Raw genomic sequence first — 24,681 nt, forward strand, 5'->3', positions numbered from 1 at the left:
AGGATGAAACCCCGGGACGTTCGCAAAATATTCGTTTCATTAGTTATTAACAATAAAGCCGGTCGATCGTTGCATTATTGCACGCTGGTAAAAAGCTTCGACGTTGCTGAAAGTTCAGAGATATTGCGTAGCCGTAGAATTCTAGTCCCTTGATACTATATGCGTCAAACAACGCGTTCGACTATCGATCTTCGACGAACGACACTTAAACGAAATTAATCTCGCCATGAGCTCTAAGTGGAAATAAATTCTTAGGAATTTCCCAGAATTTTCGCGTTCAGATTTCATCCAAAATTGGATCCTTTATACATCGTGCATTCATTTGAGCACCCAGTGATATTATCTTAACCCTAAAAATTACCAAAGTAATTACAATGATTGGTTCCAGAATTTTTGTTCATCGTTTATTATTAATTTCATTGAATTACGAATTTTAATTGATAATTTCGATGTTAATGGACCTTCATCGAGATGGTTGAATGAATTCCTTAAAATTCCAAGGGGTTATCGATTTTTATGGTTGAATTCGCAACTTGACTGTTTGATTCGTCCAATTATTATTTTTATTGGTACCGAGGACAACGCTTAATTATATAAATTGGAGAAAAGGAGTAAAGATGGGCGTACACTCGTTTGGATAGTCAGTGATAATATCTTAACCCTAAAAATGACCGAAGTGATTACAATAATTGGTTCCAGAATTTTTGTTCATCGTTTATTATTAATTTCATTGAATTACGAATTTTAATTGATAATTTCGATGTTAATGGACCTTCATCGAGATGGTTGAATGAATTCCTTAAAATTCCAAGGGGTTATCGATTTTTATGGTTGAATTCGCAACTTGACTGTTTGATTCGTCCAATTATTATTTTTATTGGTACCGAGGACAACGCTTAATTATATAAATTGGAGAAAAGGAGTAAAGATGGGCGTACACTCGTTTGGATAGTCAGTGATAATATCTTAACCCTAAAAATGACCGAAGTAATTACAATGATTGGTTCCAGAATTTTTGTTCATCGTTTATTATTAATTTCATTGAATTACGAATTTTAATTGATAATTTCGATGTTAATGGACCTTCATCGAGATGGTTGAATGAATTCCTTAAAATTCCAAGGGGTTATCGATTTTTATGGTTGAATTCGTAACTTGACTGTTTGATTCGTCCAATTATTATTTTTATTGGTACCGAGGACAACGCTTAATTATATAAATTGGAGAAAAGGAGTAAAGATGGGCGTACACTCGTTTGGATAGTCAGTGATAATATCTTAACCCTAAAAATGACCAAAGTGATTACAATGATTGGTTCCAGAATTTTTGTTCATCGTTTATTAATAATTTCATTGAATTACGAAGTTTAATTGATAATTTCGACGTTAATAGACCATCATCGAGATGGTTGAATGAATTCCTTCAAATTTCAGGAGGTTGTTGATTGTTGTTGTTGAATTCGCAACTTGACTGTTTGATTCGTCCAATTATTATTTTTATTGGTACCGAGGACAACGCGTAATTATATAAATTGGAGAGGAGGGGTGAAGATGGGGTGACACTTTGAAGCTATATAGATTAAAAAAAAATTATTGGTTCGAGGTTTCTGCGATGATGGATTATTGACGTGGCGGTGGTTTTATGGCTGTGACCCAGGAGGTCGTGGACGAAGGGTGAGCGATCCTTTCACCATGGTGGCAGAGGAAGGGAAGGAAAGAAAAATTGGAAAAGAAGTTCTAGTAATATCTACAATAGTAAGATCTTCGAAACCTATTAACTTCTGTCTCAGTCCAAATATTTATTTTAATATATTTAAATATTTCTTCTAGCAAATGTCGCAAGATGTCTTCCGCAAGAAAATACGGTTTTGCGGTGTTTAGAAGAAAAGCAACGTCGGCGTCGAAATGAGAAAATTCTTCCTCGACTACCTCTTGCCTGCTGACGTCCGATGTATGTCCTTTGGTATTCATCGTACTTGGAATTCATCGCAACCACGGTTGCACGGAAGACAGGCTAGATTTGTTTCGATATTGCCTCGGGTGACTCGTATAAATTTTCGTTCCGCAATTTACCATTTATCTTCTGAGGAATTCGACGACGTGACATCGAGTATCGATCGTCTTTGGTCTCCTCGTTACCCTTTGACGTTGCAAATAACTTCGTGACGAGTTGTCCATCGGAAAGTTAGCACGGGTTAATCAATCTTGCTTGCTTCCATCACCCTTGTCGATACTCGAGGAAATTTTCGTCCTATGAATGTATAATAGCTGTTCAAGGTTTTCGTAGACTTCGTAATTATCGAGGGTGCTGGCTTTATCGATACCGTGGTTCTGTTCTTACTTTGGAGCAAGGTTTCTCAAGCTAATGGCCAAAGTCCTTCGAAGGTTTCAATTTATCAAAAAATATTAGTATCGCGCTCTCGTGTTCAGTTCATGCTGGTTCAATTCTTCGAGGATTATAGGGTCTTCCGGTGGATCGTGTGAGAAATTGAGAAATCCTGTTTTAAAGAGTTTCCAACGAGTGCGGGATAACCACGATGTTAAATAAACGCAGAAAGCCGATATCGAGGAAGTAAAACTGGTTGCTGATAGTCCAGTGTTGACCTCTAGTCTATTTGGATTTGGAATTCCAGATATCTTCTCCCTCGTTAATCTTGTTTCAATTCGCCGAAGGATAGATAAGAAAATATTTCCGCGAAGGTTAATAAAGAATTCTCCGCGACAGAGTAATAAATTGACAGCGAATGGATCTCTAAAGCTTCTAAAGCTGGCAGAAATGAATATCGCAGGATTGCAAGATATTTATGGTCGTTTGGTAGAAAAAAGGAGCTAGTTTCATTAACATTGGCGCAAGAGAAAGTCAATCGAGGAGAGAGCATCGATATCCCGACCTGTGCTGGTCGTTTTGTAGAAAATTGCATCAGTCCTCGAGTTACATCCGAGTCTGCAGATAGATAAATAGCAATGGATGATGTCTGTGTGCGTGTATCGGCAATAGCATGTGGAACGAAGAAAGATCGCGGACTTATGGTACACGGGGATTCCAATATCATCGATAAGGAAATTTCTTGTGACGTGGTCACACGCAGGTCATCATTGACAGGTCGCAATTCATTTTCCCTTCGCTCAATTTCCAAATTTCGAATCGACGAGAAAGCGTCGAATTTTATGAATACACTGGCGAAGATAATTTTTAATCATTTTTAGAACGATCCTTGATTTATGGTATACTTGGGTTCCAATATCATCGATAAGGAAATTTCTTGTGACGTGGTCACACGCAGGTCATCATTGACAGGTCGCAATTCATTTTCCCCTCGCTCAATTTCCAAATTTCGAATCGACGAGAAAGCGTCGAATTTTAAGAATACACTGGCGAAGATAATTTTTAATCATTTTTAGAACGATCCTTGATTTATGGTATACTTGGGTTCCAATATCATCGATAAGGAAATTTCTTGTGACGTGGTCACACGCAGGTCATCATTGACAGGTCGCAATTCATTTTCCCCTCGCTCAATTTCCAAATTTCGAATCGACGAGAAAGCGTCGAATTTTAAGAATACACTGGCGAAGATAATTTTTAATCATTTTTAGAACGATCCTTGATTTATGGTACACTAGGGTTCCAATATTATCGATAAGGAAATTTCTTGTGACGTGGTCACACGCAGGCCATCCTTGACACGTCGCAATTTATTTTCCCTCTCGGTTAAACTTCCAAATTTCTAAAATTCGTCTTTCGAATTAACCAAGAAAAAAAAACATTCCATAATTTTTAATAATTTTCACAGTAGTCGAACCGAGGATAAAAATCCCATACTATTCTTTATTTCCCCCGACAAACTTTTTGACGTGGGTGTTCTAAACTCTAGTTACCAATAATGTTACTAGACTAGAGGGAAAAATTCACATTAAAAATTCACCAACGAGGTATAGCTGAATTTCAGGAATAACTTTTAACGCGTGCGAGAATAATTTTTAATAATATTCACGGTAGTCAGAACGAGAAGAGAAACCATGCTACTGCATATTTATTGCTCTCGAGGAAGTTTTTGGCGAGGATGGATAAGAATGTAGGAAACGTGTGTCGCGTCGCGATTTCCGAGAATGGAATGCTCGTCGTAATCGTTGGAAAAGCTCGCGGCAGGAATTTCTTCCATTATAAGAACCCTCGTTCTTCTCTTGCTGCTTTCGGAAAATCGCGAAAGCTGCACGAATCGCGTGACCTATTCCTCTCAGTTCATCCGGAAGATCGATCGGTCCGATGGTTCAAAGCACGTGCCATTTATGAGAGGCGATTATTTCCTCTTTCCAATCGGCTCTCGCACACGAATCGATGGTTGACAGGGGTAAATAACTTATTACTACGATAGCAGACTATCGTAATCGAGAGGTAACTTTATCTGTCTGTAATTGGCTCGATTGGATCGACGAAATGGCAGCTCGCTGATCGTTAACTCGTTTCCTAATAATTCGGTGAAACCGTGTTATTTACCTACGTGTTCCAATATCCTAGGCGAATGCTAGCCTCGAAAGGATTCTCCTGTTCGTCACCATACACGTCCGGTTTTGGGTTGAGACATTTCGAGCTACTACTGCGAAGCAGCGGGGGAAAAATCGAGTTCCCCTGAGCACTTGAATTCCTTTTCTCCTAAGGTAATCGAAGGAAAGTGACGAGCTTGCTGGCTTCTCGCATTTACCAAAGAGAGTATTTTTGATCGACTTTTATCCAAATGGAACGCCAATGATAAACACAGTCGGATTTGTTTGACTGTAAATCATCACCCTTAATCACTATCGACGGTGGTGTCGTGAAGTATCAAAATTTGTCAATAATAATGCAATAATAGCGTAGATAAATGTCTAAAACATTAAAATAAGACTTCCTCAACCCTAAAACTTCAATTACAAAAGGAAAAATTATACTGGTACTTGATCTAAGCTTGCAGACTGCTATTTCTGAACTATTGAATTCTCTAGAAAAAGATAAGCACAAAGGCAAAAATGAACTGCAGGTTATTTGGAATTCCCTAGAAACTTGATGATCCACTATCTGAATCGATAATTACTCATGACTCAACCCAATGGATACTCTTGTCTACCTCTTTAACTCTAACTTAGAATAGCTAGGTCTTTCCAAATGTATAATAAAGAACTTAAATCTTCAGTCTGGATCTGAATGATCCTCACTCATGATCAGTTCACTCAGCACATCATACCTAACTAAAATACCCCCAACTCAAGAGAGGTTAGCTTCCATCCAACATGCCTGATGATCCACTATCTGAACCGACAATTACTCATGACTCAACCCAATTGATGCTGTTTACCTCTCTAACCCTATCTTAGAATAACCAGGTCTCTGCATATAAAATAAAAGATAAGGAACTTAAATCTTCAGTCTGGATCTGGATGATCCCCACAGTGCAGTCTACACATACCTAACTAAAATACCCCCAACTCACGAGAGACTAGCTTCCATCCAACATGCCTAATTCCTCAGCAGGCAACAGTTAGCGAACAGTAAGCTAATAAGAATTCACCCCATCATTTCGCGAAGTGTCATCACCAACTTGACAGACCACGCGGGAGCAAGTGACGTCTATTATAAATCGTCTTTTTCCTTTCTCTGTTTAGATATTGGGCAGCCATACGGAATACCACTTCGTGCACAAAGCCCTGCCCCACGCGCGGAGCAAGAGGTCCGTGCCACATACGAGAAGGCTGAAGGTGGACCCTTTGGTAAGCGATCTCTCGAATTCCACCAGGCTTTCTCGCCGGGCTCTATGTTTTATCAAAGTTCCTCCCGTAACACCGTCGCATTTGTTATCGAAGCGGAGTCGCTCTGAAATTTCACTCCGTATCTTCAAACCGCTCGCTGGAAATTTCATCGACGAGACACGGTTATCACCCAGCGCACAATCGTCACAGGAATCTTTTACAACCATCTTCGCGATTAGATCGAGAGAAACAGCTTCGAGAACGGCGATCGAAGAACGATTCGCTCGTGAGTGGAGCTAGAATCTTCGGCTGCCGATATAAATGTAAATGAACACGCAATTTGCAACGCTACCGTGGGTATAATTGGACCCGGCGACGAATTGATCGTATAAAATTACGAGCCTTTGACGGTGTCGCGTGCGAGGCACGAAATTGTCATCGATCTCTGTCAGCAACGTCCCTCCGTTTTTATGACACCTTCATAAATTTTCATCGCGCTGTCCTTCCCAGTCGACCCTCCTACTCCATCTGGGGACGAACTCTAACCGAGCAGCCATTATTTTTCCACCGTTTGCATCGGATCACACGAAACCCGGGGAGAGACTTGCTTTTCGATGAGTTTTTCTTCGGGATGCTCTGACAGAGATCGAAGATGAGATAGAGAGGGAACGTTTAACCTTTTCGGTACGGGGGAGCTGGCCGCGGTTATACATTCGTGGTACGAGGAAGTTTTCCACAAGAGTGGTAAGCCGTGAAAACGTGTTTTGCGGTATTCATAGAAATCTCGAGCGCGATTGACACTAAATTTTTCATTCGGATCGCGACAGTCATCGGTGACGTTTTGCAGATGCCGTCAATAGGCGATGGTAGAACCCAGAGAACGTTTCATGGCCGCCGCCAATGGGCGCAGTAGTACCGAAAGGATTAACACGTTAAGTGCCACGCCAGTCCCTAGGGACCGATGCAAGACTTTCCGTTTGGGCCCGGCCGGTTCTCAGGGAACTAGGCTAGACTAGGACCAAAAAGTGTTAACTCAGTTAATCAACAGAGCTCGCACGAGCGAAAAGTATTCCGTCCACAGCGATCGTAAGCGCTAAGCACGCACAGAGTCCCTCTGGAGCGCTTCGACAGAGAGTCGTCCGTGCTCTAAGGGTTAAATTCTTCGCCATCTTTGGACCTAACGTTTGGGAATTCCTGTTATAACAATTGGTACAGTATTTCCGAGTTTTATGAACACTTCCCCGCCGCCAGTGGCCCATTTGAGTGCCGAGTCTGGGCCTAAACGGAACAGCAAGCAAAACGAACTGGGCACTTAACGTGTTAACATCTGCATTGGTATCTTGCTTTCTTTTTGCTAGTTTCGCGTTGATTATTATGACTCGTTTGTTAATGTGGTGAGATCGGATTAACCACTTGCGCTGGAAAGACGTGTCACGCACGTCGTAATGCTTTTGTCACAGAATCGCCAACGACGTGGTATACACGTCGTTAGGCAATTGTTACAGAAACACTGGACCGTTCTGGCAAACGCGTCTGTGAATTTCTTGCCACCGCAAGTGGTTAATAAGTGAAAAGGAACTTTTGACTCTGATTATATTTTATATTTCTTAATGGTATAAAATAAATGGAGGCTCGAAGTCTTCTATGATGCGTGATGTAGATATTGGACTGTCAGAAAGTGTGTCCCGTTTGGCAAGATTTTTATAGGCTCTATGACAATCCATTATGTCAAACAACTCAGCTTGGAGAATTGATAAGCTGGATGGTTCCTCGAAGCAAAGATAAATCTCGATGCAGGGTGACGAAACCCAAATAAAGATTCCTCTCGCATTAATCATTCAGCAAAGCCCGTTGAAGAGGGAATTATACAGTGGGTGTTAACGAGTCGGTGCATAAGAGGATCCATTTGAATGTTGCAGGTGCACACAGCGGTGCAGCAGCCTGGATTCAAGAGGGTGAAGAGAGGGTACAAGCCTCTCAGCGTGGATAACCTGGTACGCCTTTACCAGATTAAAAATCCGGCGAGCCCGGGCAACAGAGACCCGTCTGATCCTTATTTCCAGTATCAATGGTACCTGAAAAACACCGGGCAAAATGGCGGCAAGCCGAAGTTGGACTTGAATGTAAAGGCGGCTTGGGCACAGGGTATCACTGGGAAAAATGTAACCACGGCTATAATGGACGATGGTGAGATTGTCTTGGATTCTTCTATTTTTTAATTTATTTGTGAGGAAGGGATCTCGTGGAAGAAGCCTAGCGTTTACTGACCACTGAGGGGCCGTTTTGGGCCTCTGGCAGATGAGTAATAAACAGGTCACGGGGGCCATACAATTTTCTTCCACACTTCAACTCCATCCCCTCGGGAAGAGTTGGGAAAAGGATTGCACAGGACAAGTCAGTTCAGAGCAGATAGTTGCAACGTGTTTTACATTGAGCAGATCCCATTGCGGTGATCGAGATGGTAAAACCGAACATTCGACGCCAATGTAATTCCCTTTTATTTTACCCACGTGATACCTTCCTGTATTAATTTATTATTGATATCTGAATAGTATTGTACACTGTACTTGGTATTTTCTAAACTATATTTATATTATATATTCTTATTAAATGTAAAATAACAGTGGAGTAGTGATGCACATACAATAGGTATAATTTCTTAAATTATATCTATATTATACCATATATTTTCACTGAATTAAAATAATAATAGAAAAGTGATACAGGTATAATAAGTATTCTGGTATATAATTTTTTAATTATATCTGTATTAAATATTTTTACTGAATTAAAATAATAATAGAAAAGTGATACAGATATAATAAGTATTCAGGTATACAATTTTTTAATTATCTCTCTGCCTTCACTGAATATGAAATAATAGTAGAGTAGTAATGTAGATGTAATAAGTATTCAGATATTTTATTCAAACACGTATTAAAGAGAAGACGCAACGTACGAAGTGTCAAAAGGTGTATTCGAAGTTATGGAGGAGCTGACTTACTTTACGCGCAGGATTATCAGGGTTATGTGGATAATGGACGATTTGGTGCGATTTAACGGCAGCAATTCTGCTCGAGGCATCTCGAAATCTCATTAACAGAAAGCGTTTTAGCTTAGATTACGTGGCATGTGAACCTTGCATTCCTGAGGTTAGTTGTATTAATCGTGCATCGCGCTGGTTATATAATCAATTACCGATATAGCTGTGCCATAATTTCATTAATTATCCTTACCTATCACCTTCTCGGATAGCATAATTTCTATTTTTATGGCGTGTGAAAAATAGCCATCACCGATGTCACCGATTTTAAAGCAAAAAATTGGGGATGAAAGATCATCGAATAAATTTGTTTCGTGCGATTTATTTCATAACATAATTCTGTAGCGTCCATTTTATTTTTTTACGAGAAATAATCACTGATTTTAGAATGAAATACTCGGTGCTCGACATTGAATTAATTTCTTTCGCGACATAATTTATTTTAAAACAATTTTGCAGCGTCCATTTTAATTTTCTACGAGAAACAGTCATCACCGATTTTATAATGAAATACTCGGTGCAGGTCATGGAATCAATTTCTTTTGCAACATAATTTATTTTAAAAAATAATTCTACAGCGTCCATTTTAATTTTCTACGAGAAATAGTCATTACCGATACTATTACACGAGATGAAAGATGGCGTGTCGTAGATTTCCAATATTTTTTTCTAATTTTCTTCTAATAATTATCACGTCGATGGTGGATGGTGGATGATTGATGATGAAGTGGATTTTAAAATATAGTTTTTCGTCGTACATTTTATTTTATTTCTCGTCCATTCTGTACGAGAAATAGATATTATTGACATCGCACGCATCGCAGACCTCCGAGTCAATTATTTTTACCGATTTCCACGAACTCGATTATCGCGATACGATGCAGCAGATTCTAAAATATGCCTGTCAGCGTAACTGAATAAAACGCGAAGTCTGTAACCGAACCGGATTGATTAAACCCGCGTGTACGTCATACCCTGTTTCATATAGAGATGGACAGCTTTCAGTGAATACTGATAGCCAACTAGTGGGTTAGAATCGATGTGACCAGTCCAGTTCTGAGGGAATGTATCGACATCTAACCGCTGATCTTATCACCAAAACTTTCCCGATATTGCCATCGATTGTCAGAGGTTCAGGAAAATTTCTCACAAGTTATCCTTTAAAATTAAAAAATTTAAATTTCTCGTAATTAACCCTCTAGCCAAAGAAGGATAGGAGTTCAAAGATTTTCTGTTACAAAGCTGACGATATTTTTCTGAACAGTGAATAAGAAATCGTATGATAATTAACACGTAGAATTATTTGATTTCGATACCTCGCACACCGTTACATTATCTGAAATTTGATATATTTATGAATATCGAGCTTCAAAATTTTATCAAATGGCCACTGAAGGGCGCCTCTCGAGTGCAACGGGTTAAATACTTTTTTCAATTAACTTCAATTCGTAGTTATTTATTCATTTTTCAAATTTCTTTTTTAAATAAAGTTAAATTCAGCGGTGACGTGAAATAAATTTATAAACGAGTTTTGAAAACTGAAAATAAAAAAGGGTAGCACTTCGACATTTGAATATTGGCTTTTTATATTTCATTTTAAATATTTCTTCACGTTTCCCGGACCGTGGAAATAGAGGGAAAAAATTATTTTTCGATAATCCCGGTTTTCACGGGAACGGCACATACGTTGGAAGTTTGCACAAAATTTAAAGTCAATCGATCGATCAGATCGCGAAATATCATGCCCCACTCATTTACTTTACTTAAGAATAAATCTACCACCTCTGGTTAATTTTACAAATTCGACAAAATTTATAATACAAAATTTATAAAATACTCCATGGTATTTAAAAAATCCTACAGTTCGAGGAAATACGAGAAAAAGGATTCATTAAAGAAATCTCAGATTAGAATACTGGTTTTTGCAAAATCGAGTAGCTGCAAGATCGAAAATTAGTTTTCGGCGAATTATTTTATTTTGAAACAATCATAATTATTTTTCAGGATATTCGGATGTTCGTACGCGTTGAAAACATTCGTTATTCGATATCGCGGCCTGTATTTACTTGGTAAATATTTAACGAGGAACGTTTCCATTGCTCTCCCGGGCTTTTTTATTTTCACAATTTTTCCCAGCGTAGTCGTTATTCAGTCAAACATCAAAATTGATATGTGCAAAATCAACGAGATCCGGCAAAACAGAAATTGTTGAATGTAAACTCCCGAGAAATCATGCTAGATGACTGTATAGTCATCTCTGTAGGGATACTGTGTGATTGGTAAATATAAAGAGTAAGAGATGTTATTTTATTCTAAATTCAGTAAGGCTACCTAGCAGGCCCTGTCTTAGGCAGGGATACTATTGGAAATACTATAATATTATTGGAAAATTTGGAAATTCTATATATGGGAAACGGAGGGTTTAACTCCTTCCCTTGCCATTTAACTCGATGAAATCCGGGCCCAAACGGTACATGTCAACTATTTTGTAACAGAGATTATAAGAATCGTGACCAACTCTCGTGGTATACTGATAGGAACTAAAACTCAATCACGATCGTAATCATTCTGTGATGTTTACGTTTGGCTCGATTTGCTATCCGCTAGTCTGGCTCGTGATATTCATATTTGGGCCAAAATCTTCATCACGAGTCTGACTCGTGATATTCATGTTTGGGCCAAAAACTTCATCACGAGTCTGACTCGTTAAAGTACGGAAAGGGGTTAATGAGGACTTGTCAAAAAGTCCTCGAGTTTGGGCCAAAATCTTCATCACGAGTCTGACTCGTGATATTCATGTTTGGACCAAAATCTTCATCACGAGTCTGACTCGTGATATTCATGTTTGGGCCAAAAACTCCATCACGAGTCTGACTCGTTAAAGTACGGAAAGGGGTTAATGAGGACTTGTCAAAAAGTCCTCGAACCTCCTTCAAGTAGGAATCCATTCATTGGCGAGGATGAGAATGATACCGTCACATAAGATTGTAACGAAAATAAATATTGGAATATAATAATGGAAGTTTTTCGCATTCGTGCAGATTCGAGATTGTCTGCCAATTTCCTTCTCTAGAATTGCTATAGAGTTTAAATCATCAGTGAACAGATTAATCCAATGGCTACCGTGCTGTGTTGGTGGATGTACTAAGTACCGTACTGCCAATTGTAAATATCTCCAGCCATAACTGGTCTATACATTGATTATTCTAGAATTGCTGTGGAACTTAAGTCATCAGTGAACAAATTAATCCAACAGCTATTGTACTGTGATGATGCCTGTACTCAGTACTGTTTTGTCAATTGTTAATATTATTGACAACTTAGCCCCGATGTTACCCATTTGTGGTCCCTGCATAGCATGTTCAACTATCATACCAGTAGCTCACGAAACTCGATTAAGTTGGAGAATCCGCATTCTGTAAACTCGAATCGATAATTCCCCATGACAGAGAGTCACCGTCCATCTTTCTATGTCGTTTATTAAATCCGGAGGGTCCCGATATTCGTCTCGGCTAAGCCATAATCTCGAGCATCCGGAGATACAGCTTGTTCAAGATTCTAATCTTTTATGGCTTACCTCCCGTGTTATCGATTTCTTTTGACAGTCATCGTTCGGCAAACATCCGCGTTAATACTCTGCCATTAGCATCGTCGATCATGGAATATTGCAGACTTAACGCCATTGAAATTCGTTCATCCACTGGTAAACAAATCGATTCATTCTTCGGTAGATGGAATTTTATCCATCTTCTAAAAAGTCTTGGGAATCTTCCGAAATAAATTTTGATCCTTGGTGTCATTTTTCTTTTTAAATTTAGGGTTTAGATACTACATCATAGTCTATATTTAAAAATAGAGCTAGTATACGATCTAAATAATTTTGTGGAACTTCTAAAAAGTCGGGGGTATTTACAGAAATGAATTTTGATCCTTGGTGTCATTTTCTTTTTTTAAATTTAGGGGTTAGATTCTACATCATAGCCTATATTTTAAAATAGAGTTAGTATACGGTCTAAATAATTTTGTGGAACTTCTAAAAAGTCTTGGGGATCTTCAGAAATAAATTTTGATCCTTGGTGTCATTTTTCTTTTTAAATTTGGGGTTTAGATACTACATCACAGTATATATTTAAAAATAGAGCTAGTATACGATGTAAATAATTTTCTGGAACTTCCAAAAAGTCTTTGGGATCTTTAGAAATTAATTTTGATCCTTGGTGTCATTTTCCTTTTTAAATTTGGAGTTTAGATTCTCCATCACAGTATATATTTAAAAATAGAGCTAGTATACGATGTAAATGATTTTGTGGAATTTCCAAAAAGTCTTTGGGATCTTCAGAAATTAATTTTGATCCTTGGTGTCATTTTCTTTTTTAAATTTGTGACTAGAGTGTAGGGGGTAGGGAGTAGAATTTTGTGATTCTCGGTGTATCGAATCACAATTTCCACGGTAAAAATAAAAATTCTTTTTTTGTGTTTCAGGAGTCGACTACATGCATCCGGACCTGAAGTACAACTACGTGAGTATGAGTGTGGTTACGTGTAAATTTACGTTCAAGCCTCGTTACCATTTATCATTTTGCGACATACTCGACGCCATATTGACGTGAGAGTTTACATAACAGAAGATCGTCCTGTTTGCCATCCCTTCGACGTATTTGTCTCTACACCTCAGTGGCATTTCATTGTAATCGAAGGAGATTTGTAAGATGCATTATCATAATACCGGGCGCGCATTGAAATTCAAATAGGCATGACATAAGCCACAAGCTCGACTTTATGGCGGCGAATGAATGATGATAAGAACCTTTGACGCCTCCATTCTGTGGCAATTTTATCTCCCATCCGAGATCTATTTGAACAGGCATCTATGATTCGCTGGTATAATAAATGGTCATCGACACGAAGAACTTCAAAGGACATTCTTTTCTTTGCAGAGTGAAATAAGATTCTATGGACACTATGGAATTATAGTTAATGAACAAATAACTCTTCGTACTTTGAGAATTTTTGGATCGAAGCAACTGAATCGGAATAATTTCTTTCTTCTGGAGGATCAAATAAGATTTACCAAAGAATTATGGAATTAATTAATAAATAACTCTGTGCACTTTGAGAATTTTTGGATTGAAGCAACTGATTCGGCATAATTTCTTTCTTCTGGAGGATAAAATAAGATTTACCGAAAAATTGTGGAATTAATTAATAAACGATTCTTTGCACTTTGAGAATTTTTAGATCGGAGAGACTGATTCGGTATAATTTCTTTCTTCTGGAGGATAAAATAAGATTTACCGAAGAATTATGGAATTAATTAATAAATAACTCTGTGCACTTTGAGAATTTTTGAATTGAAGCGATTGATTCGACATAATTTCTTTCTTCTGAAGGATAAAATAAGATTTACCGAAGAATTATGGAATTAATTAATACATAACTTTGTGCACTTCGAGAATTTTTAAATTCCATTGGCTAATAACTCTAATACGCTTATCGGCTTATTTACAAAGTGCTTCTTTGATCCAGTCAAAGGGATTCGGTGAAAAATCACGGAATTGTTTATTACCCTTTGAACTTTCAGAATCTTTTAATTCCCTCGTCTCTTGGCTTCTGTGCACAGTGCTTTGCCCCAACGATTGAAACGGAAACCAATAGAAAATCGTGGAATTATTTCCAGCCTTCTAAACTTCGAGGATCCTTCGAAAACAGAATTAAGTGGAAGGGAATTAGGGTAGCAAGGGAGATACTATTTCCGTCATCAACAAAGGGACAATTTGTAGTACGACCTAACACGAGTTTCTTTAGCAGGGAAGTCCGATTCGTTCGATTCAGATCACGTACATCAGGTCGCTTCTCAAGATCCACTTGACGTCCCGGCAAAACAAGGAAGTCCGCGCGGTAAACCTGGTTAGTTAAGGGAGGCAACGTGCGTGGAATGATGAAAATGCCGAGGGTAGTAGAGAATTTTCATTCGACGATGCGACAAGCACTTCGGAAAAGCGGAGAATAATAGGGACGTCGAATTATTTTGTTTCGCGGTGATGATGGTCGCTCGACCCATTTTCTGGGCTGGACGAGTATTGTTAAAGCAAATAGCAGCCCTCATGAATAAAAATGCACGAGTATTATCTGCGGGGAAATTATAATAGGCAAACGAAGTTTTCGCTGGTTTTTTCCGAAGATTAAACTGAAAGGTTGGAAGACAATGCAACCCACGTGGCGCAGAAATTCGTGATTAAATTCATGAATGTGGAGACAATAGGGGTTGAAGGTTGGTTGAGCGTTAAATGGCAGGAGAGACAATTTTCCGGTAAAAAATTCCTCGAAGGCTAATTACCATTTTATTCTATTACTACGTCCTTTGCGTTATTCAGCGACACCGTGGAATAAATTTGCGAGGAGAAAAGGGAAGAAATTCCGTGCAGTGCTAAAAGAGCATGGCTGAGTGGCTTGCGACGGAAATGGCGGCAGATTTTGAAATCGCCATTAAGTTTCATCATTATGCTAAAACGTCTGGAAATTCTGGAATTTTTCCCGGCGTTATATTATTCGATTACAGGATTAAACTTAAGGCGATTTCAACGTAAATCTGGAAGAGAAATTGGAAGGGTGAGATAGCAGGGATGAAGATTAATGGTCGACCAACGTTGTCTGTATGAGGAACTTGCGGGAAGTAAAATTAATAGAAAAGAATCTTTACAAGTAAATTGCCTTGGTGAATTCCCTGTCTGATTAATTAAGAATCTAGGGAAGTTCAGCCACGTCTATCGAAAATTTATTTTCATGCATTACCCTGCATATTTATGAAACATTTTACGCGTGAAATATCCCCTTTGTAACCTGATATTCGCAAAATGGGGAAATAATGAAATACGACGTTTTATAAATATAAATGAGAGAAGTATAAGAATTTCAAAGAAATATCTGGAAGAAAAGATCAACGTCGAGAAAAATAATGGCAATGTCGATAGAACTGTATTTACCAATTTAGAGTCTCTAGTTCAGTCCTCAGTGAGAACAGGAGTCATTTCTTTTCATTATAAAATGAAGGTACAGTTCGTGCAAATGTAAATCATAGTGAAAGAAAGTACACATATATAACACTCAGCTTTGTTCAGCATCATTAGTATGCAACTCCGTATTGCAAGGAGAAATATACGTAGTGCAATTTATACAAAATGATATGTTTTATCCATCATGCAGATGATAGTTTACAAAATGATAAATGAAGAAAATGGATGCAAGAAAACAGGATGAAAAATAAGAAATATATATATAGATTGTGAATCGCAAAAATGAATTTTCTAGCAGTGCAAATAAACGTTATACAAGAAACATATTAATGCACTTTCGAGATACGTTCAGCTTTATCCATCTCATTAAGTGAGAAAGCTCTAGAGAGCTTTCATCCCAACGACTATTACTGTATGAAGCTTTTCTTCCCAGTCTCGCGTAAATTAATATTTATTTCGTGTATCTACTAAAGGAAAAAGAAAGAAAAATTTGTTATAATTTAAAAGGCTAAGATTACGTTCTTAAACATTTTCAGAGGACCCAAAGAAATGAAGAGAAAAATCCTTCCTCTGTTTCAGAATGCCAAAGCTTCCTACGATTTCAGCAGCAATGACCCTTACCCTTATCCGAGATACACGGACGACTGGTTCAATAGGTGAGTAAAACAATTGACAATTCGAATAATTATATAATCAATCCCGATTATCGAAACTCCATTATCCAGATTCTATTATCCGAATGTCCTATCATCATTAAACCGTTCTGTTATCGGAACTGTGCGTTTCACATGCGATATTCGCGTGTTATCTGTGTAGTATTGCTGTCTCCTGTCAAAGTTATAATAATCGGCAACTGAAATTAATTCTTTTATAATATTCCATGCTGTAATTTCTCTAATGAAATTGCAGCGTTTATTAAAATGTATAGAGAACTATGCGTGTACGGATATATAGCAATGAAATATATAAAGTTTATTATCAATGAAAGATGCAAATGTACTTATACAGATATACAGGAATGCGCGTATCCTTGTGAGTTACAACTGTTTCTAGAAAACAGAGAGTCCTTATAAACTAAAGCACGAAGCACTGCTGCCTGATAAGGAAGGTCCATGAGATCTAAGAATCATTATGGGCCTGCAACATATCTGACACCATCGTTGCAAACCTACGGTTTATTACAATATTCCAGTGTGATATTTGCATTCGAAGGGTACGATGAAAGAGTACGATCGTAGATGGTATGAAACATAAACAGAATGCGATCTGAAGGAATCGTTAATGCTGAAAAGCCTATGTAAGAATTTAGGTAATTTTTGTCTGTCGGTTCTAACGTATTTGGTATGATCTAGTATGAGAATAAATCCGAATAAACTTGTTTCCATATTAGTTCCGATAATCGAACTTTAACTATACTCTTTAACACGTTAAACGCCACGCGCCGTTCCGTTTACCCCACAGTTAGTCGTCACGCGGGCCCCTTCCGGGCCGAACGGGCCAGTGTGGCCTGAACAGAAAGTCTAGCGTCGGTCCCTAGAGACCGACGTGACGTTTAATGCGTTAATGGTATTTCGTACCATAATACAGCCATATTAGTTCCGATAATCGAACTTTAACTATACTTTTTAACACGTTAAATGCCACACGCCGTTCCTTTTACCCCACAGTTAGTCGTCACGCGGGCCCTTACGTGTCGTACGGACCGGCGAGGCCTGAACGGAAATTCTAGCGCCGGTCCCTAGGAACTAACGTGACGTTTAACGTGTTAATAGTATTCTGTACCATAATACGGCCATATTAGTTCCGATAATCGAACCTCAACTGTACCTTCCAATGGTATTCCAAAGAACCGCAAGCCTTGCGAATTTTCAGGGATAACCAAGTTTACAGGATGAACGTTTGTTACATAAAACTCGGTGTTTCTCATAACGAGATTAGAAAGAGGCCTTGGGTAATAGGAACTTCAGGGAACCGTGAAAGCTCGGCGCGATCACGTAATTAATGATTACCAGGTAGCAATTAGAGTGGATGGCGGATAGGTTATTAAGCTCGGGAAATTGTTTCGAGCTTCTTATTTCAACTCTACATTGTTTCTTCAGCGTGATCGAAGGTGACACGGCTCCCTGAGAAGAAGCCAAGGAGAAGGATAATGATGTTCGAGGCGGGACGAATCGATGGAACATTTTATCCGATAATGAGAAATGGACTTTCCAATTAGCGACTCCAGAAGAACTCTCTGCCTTCCAGTTCGCGTTTAAAGTTCACGGAATGACCCGCGAAGATACCTCGTAGTTTCGTGCAGGGACGAAGCTAATGATCTCTCCTTCATCGATCTCGCCAGCCTTACGAACCCACGTCGGGAATTATGGAAAATGATTCCTGCGCCACGCCTAGAGAGCTAGTCAGGTCTCTTACGTAAAAATTCTTCTGCCTATTCTCCACGGTGGCTTACGTAAACTTACCTAGCAATTTCTGCGGGTTCGTGCCACTGACATTTTCTTCGAATAAACACCGCGAAGAGCCTATAGCAATAATTGAACGGTTCGATTCCAACCTTCTTCGATGCGTTCTATAGCCAGTAGAAGAATTTATCACGCAGACGGTTTATTCTCCATTAACTTACCCTCTCAGGGAGCATTTTCAATCCTTCAAATGTCTTTCTCCATTCCTCAAAGAAAATGAGATTCTCTTTGTCCACATCTCAACAAAGAAACGTTGATTTTCTTTTTTAATTGATTTAATTAGTCTTTAATATTGAAACGAGTGCGATGAGTCCTTTGTGATATGTAGTTATGTATTTTCTGGAACGTTTTGTGTTTGAAGATCAAAATGACTCGTTTTTTAAACAAAAAGGAATTTTAAAATAGTGCGATTTGTGCGTCGTTGATTTTTCATTCATATTTTTATATTTGGAACAAAATTTCTTTGTTCCAAAATTTCAAAAATGACTTGGCATTGTTGATTCGCACAAAATTGCATTGCTCGATAAGTAAATATTAATTGACATTCACCTGCATATTAACATCGTGAGTAGGAATTCGAAGATTTTCTGCTATAAAGTTGACGATATTCTTTTGAGCAGTGAATAAGAAATAGTATAATAATTGACACGCAGAATTATTTGATTCCAATACCTCGCACACCATTACATTATTTTAAATTTGATATATTAATTAATACCGATCTTCGAAATTTTATCAAATGGCGACTGAAGGATGCCTTTCGAGCCTAAAGGGTTAAAACTGTAATATCTTCGTCTAGAAATTTCTCGATAGATAATTTCTTCCCGATAAAGAGTATATATAAATTCATTATAGTGGTTTCGTTGAAAATTTGTAAGAAAAATATTGCTACTTATCAGTAACCAATTATTTGAGAGAAAAAATTCCAACTTTCAATGTTAGTCAGTGTTTTACAAAGCTACGAAAGGTTAGGTTGTATTGGATGTATACAAGGATTATCGGCTGCAAATAAATTGCACTGCAAGGGATTAATTGCTCTGTCGTCGAACAGAAGCCCAGACAATCGATCCCATTGCCAGAGACAGTTCACTGAATTTCGTAGAGAAACAAGTGGATAATCTAACGAATTTTCTCGTTTCGCGTACCCAATGGACTTATAACTCGATTCTCCGATTGCCCAAGTAAAACAAGTTTATCCAGCAAATGAACGTAAAATTGATTAAAACGTTCTCCGCGCCGTTTACGAGGAATGTGTTAAACCTTGTGCAAGATGATCCTGTCTTAACGTCCGAACCCCGTGGACTCTTCTTCGGTTTATCTCCAACACGTGAAAAATTGAGAGAGAAAAATCGTACGTGGCAATCATCTCGGTTGATACGTCTCCTACAAAGTCGCTTATGTCGTCTTTACGTCATTTTTATGACTTACGTTCCTCGATTTTATTGGTTTAATCAGAATCCGGCAGTAAAAACGGACGTTAAGGTTCACGGAGAACGTGACGAAAGAGACTCGAGTGGGCGTGAATAAATCGGAAAACGATAAAATTCCTGGCAGTTTCTCGGTCTTCACCGAGATTTCCAATCTTTCCGAAGATCTTCGTTGAGTCTAGGCTAGGAGAAACTTCCGATGACTCGTTCGTACCTGATAAACGCTTCGTTTGCACGTAAGACGAACTTTCCTGGTGTAATACAGTCCTGCGTGTCCTGCTTTTGCCCACTGGGCACAGTAGTCACGCGGTATTCCTTTGACGGCCATTTTCTCGCGCATTTCATCACAGATCTTCCGAAATTACGATCGAGCTTTCGATGGTTGGTCGAGTTCGTAAGTGACGTCGTGCATAGTTGACATTTTATCGTTATTTTCTGCGCAACGTGGAATCCTGGCCATGCGCCGCGAGGCTAGGAAACAATGCAATAGAATGTCCCGTCCGCCATTTTGTGCGACAGCTGCGGCGCATAGTTGACATTTTTCTGCGACGTCACCTGCATAGCGTGGAATCCCGATGGTGCGATGTGAGGACAGGAAATAGTGCGGTGGAATGTATGGGCCACCATTTTGTGCTACATTCGAGCAGCATGTTTGAAATCTTTCGGTATTATCATCCGTGAAACATGGCGATGAGAAACGGTACAACGGAATGTCATCTTGTCTACCATTTGGCGCGAGTATGACGCATGGTTCGCATTTCTCTGTCTTATTACTCCGCGTAATACATGTAATATGAAATCCTGAGCACGCGAGAATAGGAGATTTGGAGGTTAGGTAATGGAGCGTCGTCTCCGCCATTTTGTTTCAACTGATGGGATGAAACTGTGGGTAAAATGGGAGAAGAATATCTTCCACTATTTTTAACGAGAAATGCAAAGAATATTTATGCAAAAAATATTTAAGTAATAAATCCAAAATAATATACTATTAAAGTAATATATATATTCACTCTTTTTAGAGCTTTCTTTTCTCTCTCTCATTCTTTATCACGATTTCATTATGGTGTTCACGTCTCTATAATTCTATGACGACTATTTTATTCTGCCACATTCTTCTAAACGTTATTAACACTAGATGGAACTCGCATATATTATATTCACATCATAGATTACACAATTATAGACAAAGAAGTCTCACTCATTCAACGACACTCACACTCACACGCATAAAATTAACACTCACAGAAACGCGAGTACGAAATGAAGACGCAAATAAAAATAATCACCAGTTAAGAAAATTTAAAATGTACATTTCGAAGGTCATTAAGGAGCGTATTATCGCTAGGTGTTAATCTCGTATCGAGAATTTGCTCTACATCGAGTTGACGCAACACCGTGTTTATCGAATTCGCGTTAATTGCGTGACGTTCGTCCCGTTTCTAATTACTCGCGTTTGTTTCGTGTAATTACATCTGAATTTTGTCAGATTAATTCCTGTGATGAATGGCTGCAGCTCGATTACCCTGCTCATCTTTTCGCGTAATCTACGCCACTCCTGTATACAAGTATCGTCGAGTTCCTCCTTCGCAGCCAGTTATGGTAAACGATACAGCGACCCATTGTTGCACTTGTCCTTCCTCTAATTACTCTTGCTGCGTTACAACTAACTTGGAGCAGGTACAACTAGTGTGCACAACCGGTCGGACATGTAACTCCCGAAACGGAAGTCGGCACGGAGCAACTGTCCAACTTAATTTCGATCAGGGAATGACAAGATTAAATCCCAACGATGTTGTCAGAGGCAATGTAGGCGTGTCTTGCCCACAGATTGCGTAATAAAACCGTATTTATCGCGGTTTATTTGTGGTAACCGTTAAACTGGTGGCTCCAGATGTGTGGCTGCGTTTGCAGCTGTTCCATGCAGTCGCGGACATAATAACGAGCATGGTTATTAACTATAATTCGTCGAAATGGAATTTTATAATTCGTAAATTTTTATCCAACGTTTTATCAGGTAACACCGCGACGTTTCTTCGATTTTTAGACGAGGGACACGATTGCTCGTAAGTTTTTATTCGAGGAGAGTCGCATTTGGTCGGTGGAATGTGGGACCCGTGATTTATGCGCGTGAGGAATAAACGGGAGGAGAACTTTTCAAATATCGCACGTTATTTGTTTTCCGCCAAGTCTTACCCCACGTGCAATTTATCGCTCTGAGAATTCCGCAAACAACGACAAACTGGGAGAGCAAAATTATTTTACTGCCTCCTCAAAAATCTTGTTCGAACACTTGCACTGTGGAACTTGGATTGTTGCACAGAAATAGAAGTACGTAAAGTACCAAAGTTTGTACAGTGGTTGACATGTGTAATCGTATATTATTTGTGCCTTCTCACCACTTTTAACCCTTACAATATCGTGTGAGACACGTGGTAATGGAATAGGGTCAAACATGGATATCACGGGTGAGAGACGTGGCTCGTAGATAGGATCCAAGTTAAGTAAAACGGGTCAGGCTCGTGGTTAATTTTCGCAGATGTTTTTCTGTCCCGGTGTTATTCTTCGACACGTTCGACGAAATTCCGTGTGTGACCGTTAGTATTCGTCCTTGTTTTTCTGCCGAGACAAGTTGAGACTCCTCAGTTCCGTGTTATTCTTCGACGCGTTCGGACGACATAGTTCGACACGTGCCTGTGTCTGACTTTGCTGTTCGATTATGGCATGCGTCATCGAAACTCAAATCGTAAGGTAAGAGGTTAACATTCGTTATTAGAGAGTAATCAAAATTGTCTAAACTAGCAACGAACTTGTCCAGGCTAGCAACGAAAAATTTATATAGGTTATGTTTCTATGGGCACCAAAGTACCCGAAGTGCGCGAGTATCGATCTGGGAAACAATAGGAAAGTTATAAAATACGCGTATAAACTTCGAAATAGCGCTATTATATTTCATAATACTAAACCAATCGCAGTTAAAATGACAATTTTTAATCAATTAAAAATTCCTCATTCTACATTATCATTTTGGACCAGTATATCTTCTTTTACGCCATTTTTTCGAAGTTCTTCTCTCACTGTTCTATTTATCAGTCATTTAACGCGAAGCCTAGTAGAAATATATTCAGCAAGAAGGTTTCATTCCGAATCTGGTCCATAATTGGCCAATCCCAACTACCCTCTTTCAACGTTCCAAGGGCAAAAATCAAAGGCAACTGTAACTCGATTCGAACCCTAGTCTCTCTTGAGCAGGGGATGATAGACATTGCAGACTTTGCAGCTTCAATAAGCGACGAAAACATTTTGCCAGTGACGCAGGCACGGTGGATCTAATTAAGGTTGTTTTTGTTGAAAGCCATGGCACCAGATGCGCCGGCGAGGTGGCAGCAGCCCGGGACAACGGCGTCTGCGGCGTGGGCGTCGCTTACGACTCGAAAGTCGCCGGGATTCGAATGTTGGATCAGCCTTACATGACCGACCTGATCGAAGCTAACAGCATGGGACACGAACCTGACCTCATAGACATTTATAGCGCTTCATGGGGACCAACGGACGACGGGAAAACTGTGGATGGGCCGCGGAACGCGACGATGAGGGCCATCGTGCGCGGCGTTAACGAGGTGCGTATCAGTGTCACGTTTTGCACCCTTGCTCGTCATGCACGGGATTCTCTTACCGTCCTTCCACTTCCATTCCAAGTCGAGGGGTGAAATTAACCCTTGATACCTTGGAACGTCGATCGGTTATTCGACGCCTCTTCCCAAACTCTTCTCAGTCTCCGTCGTCATTGAAACTCCCTTCGAAGATAATAAATTACTCTCTAGGTTGTGGACGGACAGAAAGAGATTTCAGGAAAATTTCATGGGCTGGCTGTTTCATTTTTCCATAATTCAATATGAAATTAAAGCATTTAAATGAATTTCGGCATATTTATATATATTATTTGGAGAGATATAACTTATTATACATTTTGCAATTTATTACATGTGAAATATTATTAGGGATGTACTTTCTGTATGTTCTTATGTGCGATGGTACTTGATAAGTTCTTACGATACTGTTACGATACTAATTTTATAACCTTCTAACCTCAAAAATGCATAATCTCGGACATAAATGCGAAAACGAATGAAATCTAACATAAATTATAACCTTTTAACCTCAAAAATGCGTAATCTCGGACATAGATGCGAAGAGGAATGAAACCTCGTCTAACCTAAATCTAACCTAAAAACGAGTACCTTCGTGACTGGTCCGTGAAGTGTTAAAATAGCAAAGATGTTTGTCGTGAAAGATGGTTTCTCTGCACGTGGTTGGCTATTTCGAGAGAATAAAAGTGGATAAAAGTATCCAAGCTCGACACGTACCTGACACCGCGAGGACCGCTGACCTTTGGGCGCGCGTCCACCGCGCGACGGCATCCTGATTTCTCATGAGAGGGAACTTTAATGCGCTCCGTTGGCGAAACTTTTATGGAAACAACGTAGTGTAATATTACAACTGCTCCACCCACGACACACGCCATCTGTCTTTCAGCGACGCTTAGAGAGGGAACGTTGTAGAACATTGTAGAACCTCGTGCAACATCTCGGAACAACAAGGACAGTTTCCACGATGCGCGATCAGTTTCTGATACTCTTGTTTGCGGTGACGGTGCTATCCAAGTTGCAAGTTTCGAGTGTAAAGCGAGACTTCGGTAAATTCTACTAAACCAGAGTCGGTTCTCACGATGGAGTTGCTGTCGAGATTTCATGTTGCTCGCTGAACTTTCCGCGTCGATTGATTCATCTAGAAACTATGTTACATCGTTTGCACGAGTTTCGTAGACACAGTCGAGGTGGTTTCCGTGAATCCGTCGAATTGAAGTTTCGATTTGAATTTTGGTAAGATATTTTGCAGCAGGATTATAGTAACCGAGTCTTTGCAGAGTTTCGATGCTTCCTCGTTTTCATAGGCTTTCTGGTATCGATCTCGAGTATTCTTTGGATCGCTTGGAGCGTGGGAGATAATGGCGTA

At 39.2% G+C, this 24,681-nt stretch overlaps 1 protein-coding gene across 1 annotated transcript in view; it reads left to right on the forward strand.

Annotated features, from left to right (window-relative positions):
- The window catches only part of amon (prohormone processing protease amontillado), a 66,144-nt gene that overhangs the window by 9,521 nt on the left and 31,942 nt on the right, over positions 1–24,681 (forward strand). The window contains exons 2-6 of the mRNA XM_017902135.1: positions 5,640–5,744; positions 7,643–7,910; positions 13,249–13,286; positions 16,359–16,435; positions 23,021–23,285. Of these exons, the coding sequence (XP_017757624.1) occupies positions 5,640–5,744; positions 7,643–7,910; positions 13,249–13,286; positions 16,359–16,435; positions 23,021–23,285 (753 nt within the window). The remainder of the gene's footprint in view (positions 1–5,639; positions 5,745–7,642; positions 7,911–13,248; positions 13,287–16,358; positions 16,436–23,020; positions 23,286–24,681) is intronic.

Source organism: Eufriesea mexicana, unplaced genomic scaffold, assembly GCF_001483705.2.
Source record: "Eufriesea mexicana isolate 0111107269 unplaced genomic scaffold, ASM148370v2 scaffold1653, whole genome shotgun sequence".
Lineage (NCBI taxonomy): Eukaryota > Metazoa > Arthropoda > Insecta > Hymenoptera > Apidae > Eufriesea > Eufriesea mexicana.